Genomic DNA, 14,966 nt, shown 5'->3' with positions numbered 1-14,966 from the left:
CCTGCCTGCCTGGGGCCAGGGAGGGCCTTGGCGGGGCTTCCTCGCACTCCCGCCGGCCTTGCAGGTCCACCGCCGGGCCCCTGATGTCAGGGGGTGTGGCATATGCTAATGAGTTATGCTGATGAGTTCCCCTAGCTCTTTTTCTACGAAATGACCCCTGTCAGTGAGACAATATTACAAAAAGGAGCTCCCACAGCTTAAAACAGTTTTAGACCACAGCACCAACAGAGCTCTAAAAATCCCTTCAGCTTAGGGGAAAGCATGCCTCCCCCATGCCTCCATTCAGACACTGAACAAGATCATGGTTTAATTAACTATAACCACCTGAATGTGATTCCTCCCCAGGTTACAGAGAGATGGCAATGAAGCCAGCATTTGCTGAGGTGAACAAGGTTCTAAACTGCCTGTGAGCAGAACCCTATAATTAAAATAACCCATGGTTATTTTCACATGACATATGAACTGAACCACAGCATACTAGTCTTGCTGGCAAGATTCTATTGCTCCCCAAGTAGTAACAGTTAAATCATTGGGGGTTTTATGTGAGCCGCCCTGAGCCTGCTTCAGCGGGGAGGGCGGGATACAAATCAAATCAAATAAATAAATAAATAATGTGCCATTCAGCAATACAGAAGAAGTAGGGAGGGGGAACAATTATCTACCAGGCTGCAAAAAAAAAATCCTACTTTACCACATACAGAAGCTGTCACGCCTGTAATGAGTGGAGATGTGCAATTAGTAAGAACAAGCAGAAGGACAATGTCATTGCCATCATACACATGGTAATAATATGCCCCTGTGTAGGCTTCAGAGTTCAAGTCCCTATTATAAGGAGTCTTCCCATATCCCAAGAGCAGAGTTGTGATATGTGTGATTTTCCTCAGACGCTTGAGAAGTAGAAGCCACTACAGCATTTGGAAGTGGAGTGGTAGATGGGACAGCATCAGTGGCTTCTATCCTCCACTTTGGCCAGTAGATCTAGGTTATGCTCAAAGCAGTTGGTTGATTGTGGGAAATAAAATTAGCAAATACGAGTGCCTTTGTCAAAATCACAGCACTCTGTTCAGTACAAGCGGTCTTATTGAAGAAAGAAAGAGGTGGACGAATATACAGAAGAGCTTGACACAGGACTATAGCATTGCAACAACAGAGAAGATGCGCTTTTAACCTTAGGAAGCCTCAGTACTCCAGCAGTTAGAAGTTAGAGGCAAGATTAAGTCCATAGAGGCAGACACAACTTTAAGGAATGTGCAGTATATAGATTTTGGTTTCCTGAGAAAAATCTGAAGGTCAGTCTCAGCCCCAAACCAAAAGATGTAGACCCTTCAAGTCCTTTTGAATATTCTACTAGTACAAATATTCAGAATGTGGGTCTTATTTTTAATATATACCTTATTGTAGAGAGATGTACCATACCTCTCACGGATTTCCACTTTTTCAGGTTCAGCCTCTTGAACCTGATGCTGTTCTTCCACATGGACAGACTTTATATCTTCTTTGTTTAGCCTTTGCTGTCCGTCTACCTTGAGTAAGCTGCCGTTCTCCTCAATTTGAACATACCCGTTCCCATCACACTCATCATCAGACTCTGAAGAGGAACTTTCTTCTGAACTAGAATCATCACTCGATGTTGTTTCATACCTAGGTAACAAGGTCTTTTCTATCAATACACTGTTATTCAGTGCTAAACAAGTGACTTGATGTACATAAATTTCTATCACTTAAATAAGCTTTTTTAGTCCAATTGTTTATATATTGTATGGATGATGAAAGGAATTATCTTCAGAAAAAACTATTCATTTTGCAGAACAAAGTTTGAGTCAAGTGGCACCTTTGCGACCAACAAAGTTTTCTTCAAAGTGTAAGCTTTCATGTGCAAAACACACTTCTTCAGACAAAACTGGAATAAAATCTCAAAAGCTAGTTACAGGGGAAAAAGAGGGCGGGGGTAGGCTGTTAGGAGAGGCCACTCAGAGCCCAGATGCAAATGCAGAGCTGAAACTGGAATGGGTGGCTGGTAGGATCAATGGATGACAGCAAACTAGACTCACATGCTGAGTCTTTGTTCTCACATGCGCATAGGATCGAGCTTGGTTTTTCTTGGGGGTGCTCTGGACTCCAATTTCGTTATCACATCTCTTTGTTAACTTTCGCATTTACATGCTAGTTTGCTGCCATCCATTGCATCTGGGCTCTGAGTGGCCTTACTAACAGCCTACCCCCAACCCTCTTTTTCCCCTGTAACTAGCTTTTGAGATTTTATTCCAGTTTTGTCTAAAGAAGTGTGTTTTGCATATGAAAGGTTACACTTTGAAGTAAACTTTGTTGGTCACAAAGGTGCCACTTGACTCAAACTTTGTTCTGCTGCTTCTGACCAACACAGCTACCCACCTGAATCTGTAAATTTTACAGTGTGCTTTAAAAGTATATTTCTGATAAAATTCATGGTCGTCTGAAGTGAAAAACACTCAAGGAAGGAGGATCTATTGCATGAAAAAGCAACTGCCTGGAGAAGTGTTGAGGATGTCACAGTATGAAGTCTTGTTTTTTTCCTCCTTTCCTCTCAACTCAAATTTGGTTATTTGGACCATTTTTACATTTGATACTTTGTTATTTTACATCCACTGCTGATACTAGATATGTCCCAAACCTAGCATTTCACTTACCCTCCATTTATACCAACAAACTGAAGATTCTTCTTTGCATTCAAATCTTTGTTCCCATCTTTCTTCTTCATGATTGACTTCAACATGCTCTCATTTGAACATACTAATAGAAAAAATTCCATGAGCATATATTTAGTAAAGGCTTTACACAGTCTTTATGTACAGTTGTGCTTTCAGATCTTAAACTCAAGCAATTCCCATTTAACCTACAGTTTTAAGATGCACTGGTGCAGACAGCTGAAATTGTATGCAAAAGAATGAATGCATTACATGTTACTTCTAAAATCTAGTGCAGAATTGAAACACAGAAATAAGATCAACCAAGCAAATATTTAAATTTAGTTGTACTCAACCCATAAAAGATAAACATAATGATCCAACAATTTGTAAGGCGTATAATTAGTTCATTTTTCTTGACAAAAGAATCTTAATCCATTATATCAAAAGGCAAATAAAATCTAATCAGTTTACAGAACAATAAACATGAATTCCATGAAAAAATGCATCACCAACTGTGCAGAAACATAATCACATGTATATCTAATATTGATAAATCGTCTTTATTTTAAGGTATAAGAGGTATATTTTGGCTGCTGGGATGGCACTAAATTGGACTCAACTTTTACATTTACCACTATTAAAATATTAAACAGAATTAGGGGACACAACCTGTTTCCTATGTGAATTACACTTGTGTATTTCTCTAAATAATTATGCAAGAAGCATGCATATTGATCAAACCAATCATTATTTTCTAAATTAACATAAGAGCAGCAAAAGACAGCACTCAACACAGACAGTTACCATAAAGTCCAGAAGCAAGCTGGTCATCCGTAAGATTAATTGGAGACATAGTGCTGTCTTGGGAAGGTGAGGCTTTCTGGTCCTGTCCTGTCCCTACCATGGCAGCCTTCTCCTTACTTATGGTCCCAACCTCTGGTCCTAGTTTCGACACATGAGAGCTTGAAACTAAACAGGAACTGCCAACGTGGCCACGAGGGACATACAGCAAATTATCTTCTGTCAGCAAAGAACACAAAGGATTACTAAATAAGGTTTTGCCAAACTAAAATTTTACTTAACATTTTTCTTTAGACAATTTCAAATGTTTCATTTGCTGAACAATACTCTAAAGTTACCCATGTTAAAACACATATTTGAAGTTGACTGGAAATAACTTTAAAATCAGCTCCCAAATATGGTCATCCCATTTGTCCCCCCCCCCCATTCACTTCCAACTTGCATCTTCCTCTAGAACTGCACGATGCAGTTATTACTTTTTTATGCATGAGGCCACTTTGAGATGAAGTAGTACTTTTAAAGATTTATACTTTGCCTTTCTATTGATATAGCCATGCCTTTCTGCTTCTGTAATCTTATTTCAATGTGGTTGAAACTTTAGGATACAAATTCTGCTCTACTGAATGAATAGCTCACAGATATGTGTGATAAGCTTAAGGTAGAAAAAGTGCAATTCTGTGGAAAAAAGCCTTCTCAGACAAAAATATTGAAGAATCATTGCTTACCATTCATATGGCTTACCATTCATAAAATGTAACATAGCTATTCAATGGCCATTATGCCTTTTAAATAGAGATATTAGGAGGGATTCCTATAATGAACCAATCATATTTGAATGGTACTTTAAGGGTTAGGGTTTTTAAAGTTTGTTTGAAGGGGATAAGTAACAGGTACATCCATTCAGATAATAGTACTTATGTGGAAGCAGACAGTTTAGTCACTGACATAACTCGATTTTGCTAGTGGAGCAGGACAGGAACAAAAAAATGACTAACATGTACTTGCCTATTTGAATAGCACATATATAAATATAGTTCTGCTTGACTGTACAATTCCCTCACATTCCCATATAATGCCTTTATTTAGGAAAGACAGAACATTATAACCTGTGAGTTGTACAGAAAACTCAATTATACACATTTATACATTTATATACAACACAATTACACACTGTATACATTTATATTCCACCTCAACCTGCCTCAAGTATTGGGGGATTTGGGGGGGGGTTAATCAGAAAATTTGCCAATGTAAACTTTGCAAGTTTTACTTGCATTTAGCTTAAACAAAAGTAAAAAAAATGAGACATATTAATTTTACTTTTTAATAAAAGTTTTTCCAATGGCATCTGAACTGAAACAACTGATGGGGGAGGGAATCAATGAAGTACACTTAACTTGGTTTTAATGGGTATACCTAGAGAAATATAGAAAAAACCGTCAATGCCTAACAAAGACAGAAGAGGGAGAATTCAAGCATTTTAATGGGTATACCTAGAGAAATATAGAGGGAGAATTCAAGCTACCATTGCTGCTTTCTCGTTCTTGGGAGTGAGACGGGACATCCCTGAAGAGGCTTGTGGCAGGCCTCAAGGTCTTGAACAAAAGACACACTTAGCCCACTGGCCTTTCTTCTTTTCAAGAAGCATCAGAAGGATGGACAGGCCCACAGTGATATTACACAACTGATTTTAATGGGAGAGGATGTGCTATGCCTCCTGAGGGCAGCCAGTATAAAGGATCAAGAAGGGGAACAAGGAAAGAGCATAGCGGGGAGAAGCTAACCATTTGCCTCGGAGGCAGGCCACCTCTCAGAATGTGAACTGTGGCTGTGGGCTATATGGCTGCCTCTACTACAGACAGGCATGTACTGTACATAAAACCAACCTTCCCCACACTGGCAAGGTAAAACAGATTCTAGTGTGTCACACTGACAACACAATTAAATTTGTGTTTTGACTTCCTGTCCTCTCTCTTCTGAACATTATTCCAACTATCTCTTTTTTTGCTTTTTTGCTTTGCTTATTTCTAGGCCTGTCATCATTAATTTGCTTAAATAATAAAGGATTATGTTACTGACGAAATACGTACACGGTCTCATCAACGCCACAGAGGGCAGGATCCAATTGCTTGTGTTTAACAGTAGCAACTACTGCAGAGTAAAATGCAGTCAAGAACTTATTTCTGTCTGATTGAAGTTAGCACCAGTCAAGACACAAAGCAAGAAGAGAATCAGAGCAATGTATACATTACAGCAGCTTAAACAGAAAAGTACATGTGAACATCCCAGCTGTGGAGTGCAGCTGTCCTGAAACAGTGGGCCAGTTTTCTTTAGACTTCAAGCTACACAGAAAGTAAAGTCTTCCACCTGGAAGCCATTATGCAAAGCAGGTTCTTCTTATTTTTCAATATTAATCAATAATAAGGTATTTGATACATTTTACACCACACTTCCTTCCAAGGAACTCAGGGTGGTAACATCCCCTCCCCCAATGCATCCTGATAACAACCCTGGCAGACAAAGTATGAAAGTGACCGGCCCAAGGTCAACCAATATGATTCATTGCAGAGTAGTAGTTTGAATGCAAGTCTTCCAGTTTGAACCCAACTGGTGGTGTCTTGACACTTAACTGCTACATCACATTAACTTTCCTTTGATACATTTTTAAAAATTGACATGTTAAAGCACTGTACAATTTACAGCATAAAACAGAAAGGGGAGCCCATTTTATTTGTTCACTTGGTGAGCATTTTTGGCTCCACTAAATGACATATGCGCGCGCGCACACACACACATGCACGCACGCACAGAGTGATGTACCAGAACAGAAATAAAATATATTAAATAGGTAACTGATATAAATGCACGAATGTTATTATGCTATCAAGAATGATTTCAGAGGAGACTCTGGGGTTGCAGTGCTACAGAGCGGCAGGTGCTCAGCCTCACTCCTGAGCACCGCCGATGGTTCGTTGCTTTTATTGGAACTCTGGGTTTCCCGGGTTTCACCAGCCCTCCCGGAGAGAGGTCTGGAGCAGGAGACTTGTTCTGAGCCCCCCGCGAGCGGCTGCGAGCAGGTAGGAGCCGGATCGTCTCAAAGCGAGAGCACGAATGAGCGCAGTCACAGCCTGCCATGACTGCTTAGTGGTGAACGCCCGGCAAAGAAAGCACCATACCTCATCTCCAACATCGATGAAGAAACAGTGAGTACGTGTACAAAGCAACATTAAAGAAGTAAAAGACCCTTTGATTAAGCCCCCTTTGCATCCACGAGGATGAGGAAAGGAGAAGGAGAATTTCCCATCCCCTTCTCCTTTGTGTAATCGGCTAGCAAAAGTACCGGATATAAAACTTTATAAAGAACTACAAGGGGAATAAAAAAAGGGACATAAATAATCTTATCTGAACATTCTACCACTTTTATTGGAATTACAAACCAGCCAAATTTCTGGCTTTTATCAAAAAGAAGAAAAAATATAGGCATCTTAAAAGGAACTTCCTTATATGGTAACAGACTTCCTGTACGTCAGTCGTGTTTTTGAAGTCTTCTGGGCTCAGAAGGCATTGGATAAAAGCAATCACCTAGCCTTTTACTGAAAGACGTTTGGTTGTTATTATGTCTGCTACAGCAACTTATCCAGCAATGTGGTTTAACTTCTAGATTGTTGACAGACTGAACTGCTTGTACTTTCTTTTGTACTGGGGTTGCAGACATCGCTTTTAAAATGGATTTCCAAGCGAGAAATGAATTAAAACCTCTAAACCCAGATGATACTGCAGGCGCTGAGCTGACTCAACTTTCATGGGATGCTCTTAAAAACACAATTCGGGGACTCGATTATATGCAGTTCACAAGGGCAAAAGACACAGGAACAAGATCCTTTTGAAGAGAAGATACCAGACAAAGAAAAAAGATGTTAAGCTTTATGTATAAAACTGCTATTAAGAAAATCTAGCCTCTCTCCATATAAGAGTGCTCTAGGGAGTTCTTATTAAAATGTAACTAAACAAAATGGCTTGTTTTATTAAGAAATCAATTGAGAGAGGTGATGATGTAAGGATTTTTAGTAAAATAGTGGATAAAATAGTTTTGTAGGTGAATTATAAAGAAGGAGCATTTATCTTTATTTGTATTAAAAACAAGGCAATATCTCAGAAAAAAAATTGGTATATCGGTTTTACAGGGAAAGTTGAACTTGTAAGGAAAAATAGGAGGGGAAGGACTTTATTAAAGATAAGAAAAGATTAAGAAAATATGAAACTTTATAGTAAGAGCCTTTGAATCTATATTATTAAATGATACTAATACCAGAATGTTTAGATAATTTCTAAATGAAATCACATATGTATTGTCTGATACTTCTAGCTGCAAATATTATTAGGTTATTGGTTAAACTTTCTGTTGTAAGTTTTAAGGGAGAGATTAAATCTGGATGTATCACAAGATATTACTCTCATTTCATTTGCATTTTTGGAAAATCAATAAAAATCTATTATGAAAAAAAAGAATGATTTCAGAAGAGTGTGTGTGAGTGCGGTCTGACACATAAAACTACTGTTAAAGGTAAAGGTAAAGGTTCCCTTGCTCGAAAGCCAGTCAAATCCGACTCTAGGGTTGGGCGGTGCTCATCTCCGTTTCAAAGCCGAAGAGTCAGTGCTGTCCGAAGACGTTTCCGTGGTCATGTGGCCGGCATGACTAAACACCAAGGCGCACAGAATGCTGTTACCTTCCCACCAAAGTGGTACCTATTTATCTACTTGCAATTTCTTACTTTCGAACTGCTAGGTGGGCAGGAGCTGGAACTAGAGATGGGAGCTCACTCCATCATGCGGCACCCGGGTCTCGAACTGCTGAACTATTGACCTTCCACAGCCTGCAGTTCAGCGTCTTAACCACTTGAGCCACCGCAGCTCCTTCAAAAAACTACTGTTACTTCTACTGTAAAATACGACACCACTATTTATTCTAGGGTCAGTAATCACTTTAAGGTTGAGCCCTGTACAGAGAGAAGGAAATCTGTGTGAGGTCATTATACATTTTCAAAAAGTCTAAAAGGTGCAAGAGAACTAAGGGCATTATATCGAGGCAAGAACTGAGCAAAATAGCAGGATGCTGCTCTAGCTTAAAATAACAAAGCGATTGATCACACAGGCTTCTTGCATTAAAAATGGTGACATTACAACAAGAACAAAATGATCCCTTAATATTTTTGGCAAGAATTTGAAACAGAAGTCCCAGTAAAATGCTTATATTAGTGGTTGAATCACAGGCTCCACCTGTGTCTACTCTTAAATTTTCTCATCTCCATGCCTGACAGGAGGAGAGACAAAATAGCATATTAACACCTGGATAGAATTCCAAGTAACTGGAGTGAAAATGCCTTTTCAATACTTAAATACTTGTTGTCATTACAGTTCTGAAACTGTCTACGTGACCGGCCAAATGTATGTACTGAATATAGAACGAATTACATATAAAGGGATTATACTTCTATTCAAATAATATTTAGCCTTGAGGGGTGGAAACGGGAAGAAATAACTAGCATGTCTAGTACTGTTCTAACCACTGAGAGCAGCAGTTAATTTCAGGTGTCTCTCTGTATTCTAGAACAAGTCTAGGTACTTTCTGCATCACCTGGGAATGCAGATTTGGCTTTTAATTCTCTTGCCTTCATATTAAATTTGTATAATTGTACCCATGAGCATGTGAACACCCAACCATGATGAATCTGATCTAGTTTTCTTAAGGAGAAGCAAGAGTGCCTTCAGATAACATCACAGAGTAACCAGGCTCCAAGATTACCAGCATTCCCTTCAATTAAAACAAATTGTTGATTTTATACAAGTGACTACAGACCTGTTCCCAAAGAGCTTCCCACTCTCCGGGAATATGCTAGGATAGGGCCAGTGGCCTACATGGGATCTTTGTTCTGACTGTGTAAAAGCCTAGCCCACCTTACTGAGATTCAAGATTCTGTGCTGCTCCCAAAACATCTGGAGAAGAAACAATGACAGATCATGGCATTATGTTCCCTATCCCCTGCATCAACATCAGCACTGCCAACAACTGAAACCAGTTTTTCAGAACCTACTATAAAAAGCAAGCAACATTAACAAAGTGGAAAGTAGAATATAGTCATAGGGATATTGAAAGCGAAGGGAAACAAATGGAAGCGTTCACAGAAATGAAATGAATTTGGGGCTCATGTGGTATAAGCTGATCTCCTTTAGAAATACCTCCAGCCATAATTTTAGAGTCACTTCCTGCCATCAAGCAGGATCTGATCTCTAAAGATGCTAGCTATATAAAGGTTAAATACCCAGGGAAACAAAATAGACCATAACTCAGTCACTGGGTATTTTTAGTTATATTAGGTATTCGAGCATTGATACCACTCATAATTTCAGTGTCGTCTACAGTATTAAGACAGGAATCTCTTTCTCAGTCTTTTCATTCCATTGAGAGGCAAAAAATGGCATAAGCCGTTTAGTGCACTACATTTTTAAGACCCCTCCCTTCATGCCATCTTTTTAGGATCACCTCTCTAAGATATCACCAAGGTACACAATTAAAAAGTATGAAAGTTCACTCAGCATACCTTTTGTAGCAGTTTTGTCCATGCACTGTTTTGGAACATCTAAGCTGCGCAGCTCCTCAGTGCTTGCATATTTCATGACAGTGTTGATTGACGAGAGGGTGCTGATGAGCTGAGAATTGAGAGACCCAATTTGTGAATGAGGCTCTCCAAAAGCTTCTGCTAGCTCAGAGTAGTTTTCGGCAAGAAGCATCTGCTGCTCTTGAACCAGCTTCTGAACCCGCTCTATGTAGTGATCTAAGCCAGTCCTCATCTCAGGGAGAGGGAATGGATTGTCCAGCACCAGACTTCCTGATTCACACACAGATTCATCCCCAACACCAATGCTTCTAGTGCTGGCAGGCACTACTGACACTGGAGGGGGACCACAGGCAATGTTTCTCATTTTCAGGCCAACTAGATAGTTCTCATTAATACTGATCTGCCCCACTCCAGTATCTTTGGTCTTTGGTAGAGAAGGTTTTTCAAAGCCGTCCATGGTAGAAAGCAGCGTTCCAACACCAATGGAACGAGTTTTAGGAGCTGTATTTATGTCCTTTACCCTACCATCTCCCACAGCCACGGTCCGCATTTCCACAATAACGGTGTTTGTCTGTTTATCATAAGTACTCAGCAAAGTGTTGGTGCTGGAGTCAGTTAAGGAAACCATTTCTGTGTTGGTGAATTGGTTATCCTTTTCTAATACTGTATTGGTTCCCTGGGTAGCTGTACAAGGCACTGCCATGACTCCAGAATCCACTTTGCAACCAGTTTCCGTGTTCGTGCTGCAGGACACAGTCTCTGTTGATGGACAGTCTGTCAGACAATCCCCACAGCCTATAGACCTCACTTCAACTTTCAGCTCTAATTTGTGCAAGCTTAGACTGTCCACAGATTCTTCTGTATTGACTCCAGTTTCGCAGATGCTCATATCTGTTCCCACACTCTTGTTGCACATCTCAACAGATCTCCCAACACACTGGTTGCACACTTCTCTCCTCTCCTTTACAATCCACCAATTCATTGGCACATCTGGCCCTACAGCTGCACTCTGTAACACAGGCCTACAGGATACTCCAACATCACTCATCTGGAGATAGCTCCCTATGCATGAATCAACAACGTCCACGTGACCACCTACCATTTGGTCTCTTGTCTGTACCACTGCCTCCACTGCCCTGCTGAAGACATGAGGCTGAGCCATCAGTGCTTTGTCCACTTTTTTTCTAGACCCAGCTGCCTGAAGCTCATGCTTTAATTTGGTCATTTCCCTGTCATGAGTTGTTTCCCTCAACTGAACCTCCAGCCGGTAGATTTTCTCTTTAAGGGCTTCAATCGTCTGCTGCTGGAGTTCTATTTCCCGCTCAGCCTCTGTAGACAGGCCAAGCATCCCCTCTGTCACTCCAACGCTAGAATCTTTAGTTTTGTTCTCAGTCCCTATTGCTACATCCCTGCACACTCTCAAAGTTCTGTTATACACAACAATATCATTCATATTTTCCTCCGTACCCACAGCAACAGACTTCTTTTCTTTCATTACACTTTCACGGTTCACTCTCAGGTTAGAAGGGGTATCATAGTTGCTGTCCTGTATTTTCTTCTCTAAGGCTTGCATTTCAGCAGTCAACTTCCTAAACTCTTCTACCTTTTCTGAGCTCTGTTCCACACTCCCCACTTCTTCCTCACAATCTATATAAAGTTCCCCACCCCTCCTGACTGGAGAGAGATGCTTCCACTGTTCTGCATTTCCTGCACTGTAAGACCTCTTTCTGAAATGGCCTGTGTCATTCTGGTTGACTATTCTTTGGCTTTTGAGCTTTGCCATCATCTGCCTTTTCTCTTCCTGCAATACTGAAATCTTAACCTGAAGCACAGGAATGGTCTTCACTTGCTCCTCAAGCTCCTTGAGGTGTTTGAGCGCAATAGCCATTTGTTCCCTGATGTGTTGCAGGTGAACTGGGCTAACATTGGTCACAGGTGTTGAGATACCTGAACTCAAAGGACTATGTCTGATGGAACTGCCCAAAGAGGATGTTAGATAAACATTGTAGTCTCCATTTCCCTGATGCCCATTCTGAAACTGCTGAGACATCTGATTGTGCCCAGTGGATCCAACAAAGGAGGGAAGTGAGCTTGTTGAACCCATGGCTCCAAAACTGGAAAGCCTGGGCCTTCGGGTTTCTCCTGGGATCACCTGCATTGCAATCTTTTCCTGTTCCAGTCGTCTCCGTGTTTCCATTAGAGTTTTGGTGACATGAAGGTTGTGTCTAGGCAGCTGTGGTGAGGGAGGCAGTAGCTGTTTGCTTTCAGGGATGGTTAAACAGTTTGGAGAAGCTTCAAAAGACAAAGATGGTCTTGTGCAGACTGATGTTGTTGCTTGGCTTCGTGCTGCAAAGAGGGATGATGAATGTTTGTTTTCATCACTGTTGGATGAAGAAAGAGATTCATTTGAAGTCCATCCACTGTACTGGATACCCGTGTTTTTGCCAGTCACAAAAGTTGGTGTCACTTTCTTCTTTTTCTGAATGTTTAGTTTTTTTATAGTGTTTCCTTTTTGAATATCTTCCACATATTTGAGAAAATCCAAGTCTAACTGGTAACCATACGGTGTTTCCACAAAATAAGGATCTTTCTGGTCTCTGTCATCTTCCCCACTCAGAGTATTTTCATCTTTTTCTGAAAGGAAAAAAAAAAAGGAAAAAAGGTGAAAATCTTATAAGAAATTAGTTTTAAACACTACTCAACCATCTTTAATCAGTGTTCTATACTTGAGAATCTTCCAAATAAAACTTTTTCTTGGAATTTTTTTTATTAGCACATACATACCTTTTTAAGAGTATGTCAAACTTAAAATAGGCACAAATGTCACATAAGTCACTAAACGCCCCTCTCAGTATACTGCTGAAAGTACTTCAAGAAAATCCTATGTTACTACTATAGCATAATATTGTTTTACGCACAGTAGGCTACCTATGAAAGGTCAAATAATCCTCAGTATTACAATGAGCTATAATACTGCTTAAAGGATTTCTAAGGGTTACAAAAAACAATTTCTCTTTAAATTTGCCAGTATTATAAGACTTGTAGCAGTAGTTTAGCACAAACTGTTTAGATTTTAGCACAAAATCTAAAGAGGCAGTTGTCCACACTTGGAAGCAGATTCATTTGTGATTGTTTATGTAGCTTCTTATATATCTCTATACTGTGTACAGTGACATATTAAAAACTATGCAGCCAGACCCGTTTCTAGCGCACTCTAAAATATCTCAGCTGAAAGAGAAACTGCCAGCTCAGATGTCAGGACAGCCCAGCTTCCTGCAGACACCAGAGTCGCATGTCGCACCAAAGCAGTCTAAATAAAACTGCAGCAGACCTGCTCAGCCTCTGCAGGCAGACTATTAAGACCTGTTCTTGCTGTATAACCTGCTTCTCCCGCCGACAAAAAAGGTAAGAACTTCTGAACACCAGCACAAACGGTTTTCAGATTTTCATTTACATTACCTTAAAGTTTCTCTGCTTCTGACAAACACACTTCTGTCCAAAGTCTACAGGCCCCGGACTGTTCCCTGCAGTCACAGCTTTATACGTCAACAACCTCTTTGCCTGAAAAATCCCTGCCTCTCAACTTTTTCCTTATGGGGTGATGAGAAATGCTCAGCTTTAACGTAAATACAGGCAAGCAGTTCACAAAGTTTCATAGGCTGAGCCTTCTCCAATGAGTGCCCAGTTTTAGCTCGGATATGGACGGAAGGGGGAAAAAAAATCTCCTTCTGCCACTCCTTTTCAGCACACACTTTTCTCTTAATGGAACAGCCTCTTAAAGGTATATGATCCTTCACTTTTTCTACAATAGTTTTACAAAACAGACAATATTTAAAGGTTATTATACCCATTATATGTATTATTTGCACTTTTTCAGTTTGTCCTCAAGAGAATAGTGCTCAGACTGCCTTATAAACACAAGAATGTACTATGCCATCTCTTTATAGAACCTATGGATAAAATCTGGATGCTTTTTCTTTAACTGGTAGGTTTTCAGTGGGAGAACCAAGAGTTAAAGCAGGGATTTCACCAACATCCTCAATTAGTTCTCTCAGAAGATTTCTGTTAATGTTCTGTTAAGCCACAAAAACAGTAGTTATTTGCTTGCCAGCACCCCAATAGCTTTCCTTATAGCCCTCTATATACTACAGTATATGAAAATGGTATTATATGAGAGTATAATGCAAAGCACTGTTTACTAGCAGCGTGAAACACAACAGGGTACTTGAGAGCAGATGGAACAATGGGGTTAAATCCATGGGCACACTAATATAGGTTTATTATTAAAATATCACTTTGCTTGGCATTCAAAACATAAAAGAAGAGATTGCTAAACCATTCGTCCCCCCCCCCCCGCCATGGGGATATAAGTTTCCCTTGCTTCAAAGCTAGTTGAATCTGACTCTAGGGGGTGGTGCTCATCTCCATGTCCAAGCCAAAGAGCCAACGCTGTCCCAAGACGTTTCCGTGGTCATGTGGCTGGCATGACTAAATGCCAAGGCACACGAAACGCTGTTACCTTCCCACTGAAGTGGTACCTATTTATCTACTTGTAATTTCTTGCTTTCAAACTGCTAGGTTGGCAGGAGCTCAAGTCAGAGACGGGACTGTCATGCAGCCCTAAAGTCTCGAACTGCTGAGCTACAGACCTTCTGGCCTGCAGCTTCAGCGTCTTAACCTCTGAGCCGCCGTGGCCCCTCATGGGGGTATAAATAATGACAGGTGTCTTAAGATTCAAGGCCACACCCAGAGCCTAGAAGACTGACCACCAGCCTCCATAGTTAGTATAAATTCTCTCAGAACTAATGAAACATGAAATTGCCTATGAAATAAAAATCAACTGAAAACCAATAAATTCTTTAATAGAAAGAAAATGTGAAGA

The 14,966-nt window shown here is 40.3% G+C and overlaps 1 protein-coding gene across 3 annotated transcripts in view; it reads right to left on the bottom strand.

Annotated features, from left to right (window-relative positions):
* The window catches only part of KANK1 (KN motif and ankyrin repeat domains 1), an 82,584-nt gene that overhangs the window by 16,115 nt on the left and 51,503 nt on the right, over nucleotides 1–14,966 (bottom strand). The window contains exons 3-6 of one of the 3 annotated variants that reach the window (XM_015426067.1): nucleotides 10,067–12,718; nucleotides 3,471–3,686; nucleotides 2,667–2,769; nucleotides 1,417–1,641 (exon numbers count right to left, since the gene is read on the bottom strand). In XM_015426067.1, the coding sequence (XP_015281553.1) occupies nucleotides 1,417–1,641; nucleotides 2,667–2,769; nucleotides 3,471–3,686; nucleotides 10,067–12,718 (3,196 nt within the window). The remainder of the gene's footprint in view (nucleotides 1–1,416; nucleotides 1,642–2,666; nucleotides 2,770–3,470; nucleotides 3,687–10,066; nucleotides 12,719–14,966) is intronic. The other 2 variants (XM_015426076.1, XM_015426083.1) reach the window with 2 other exon arrangements.

The sequence above is a fragment of the Gekko japonicus genome, unplaced genomic scaffold, assembly GCF_001447785.1.
Source record: "Gekko japonicus isolate JY-2015 unplaced genomic scaffold, Gekko_japonicus_V1.1 scaffold31, whole genome shotgun sequence".
Lineage (NCBI taxonomy): Eukaryota > Metazoa > Chordata > Lepidosauria > Squamata > Gekkonidae > Gekko > Gekko japonicus.
This window is presented reverse-complemented; position numbering and strand designations above follow the sequence as displayed.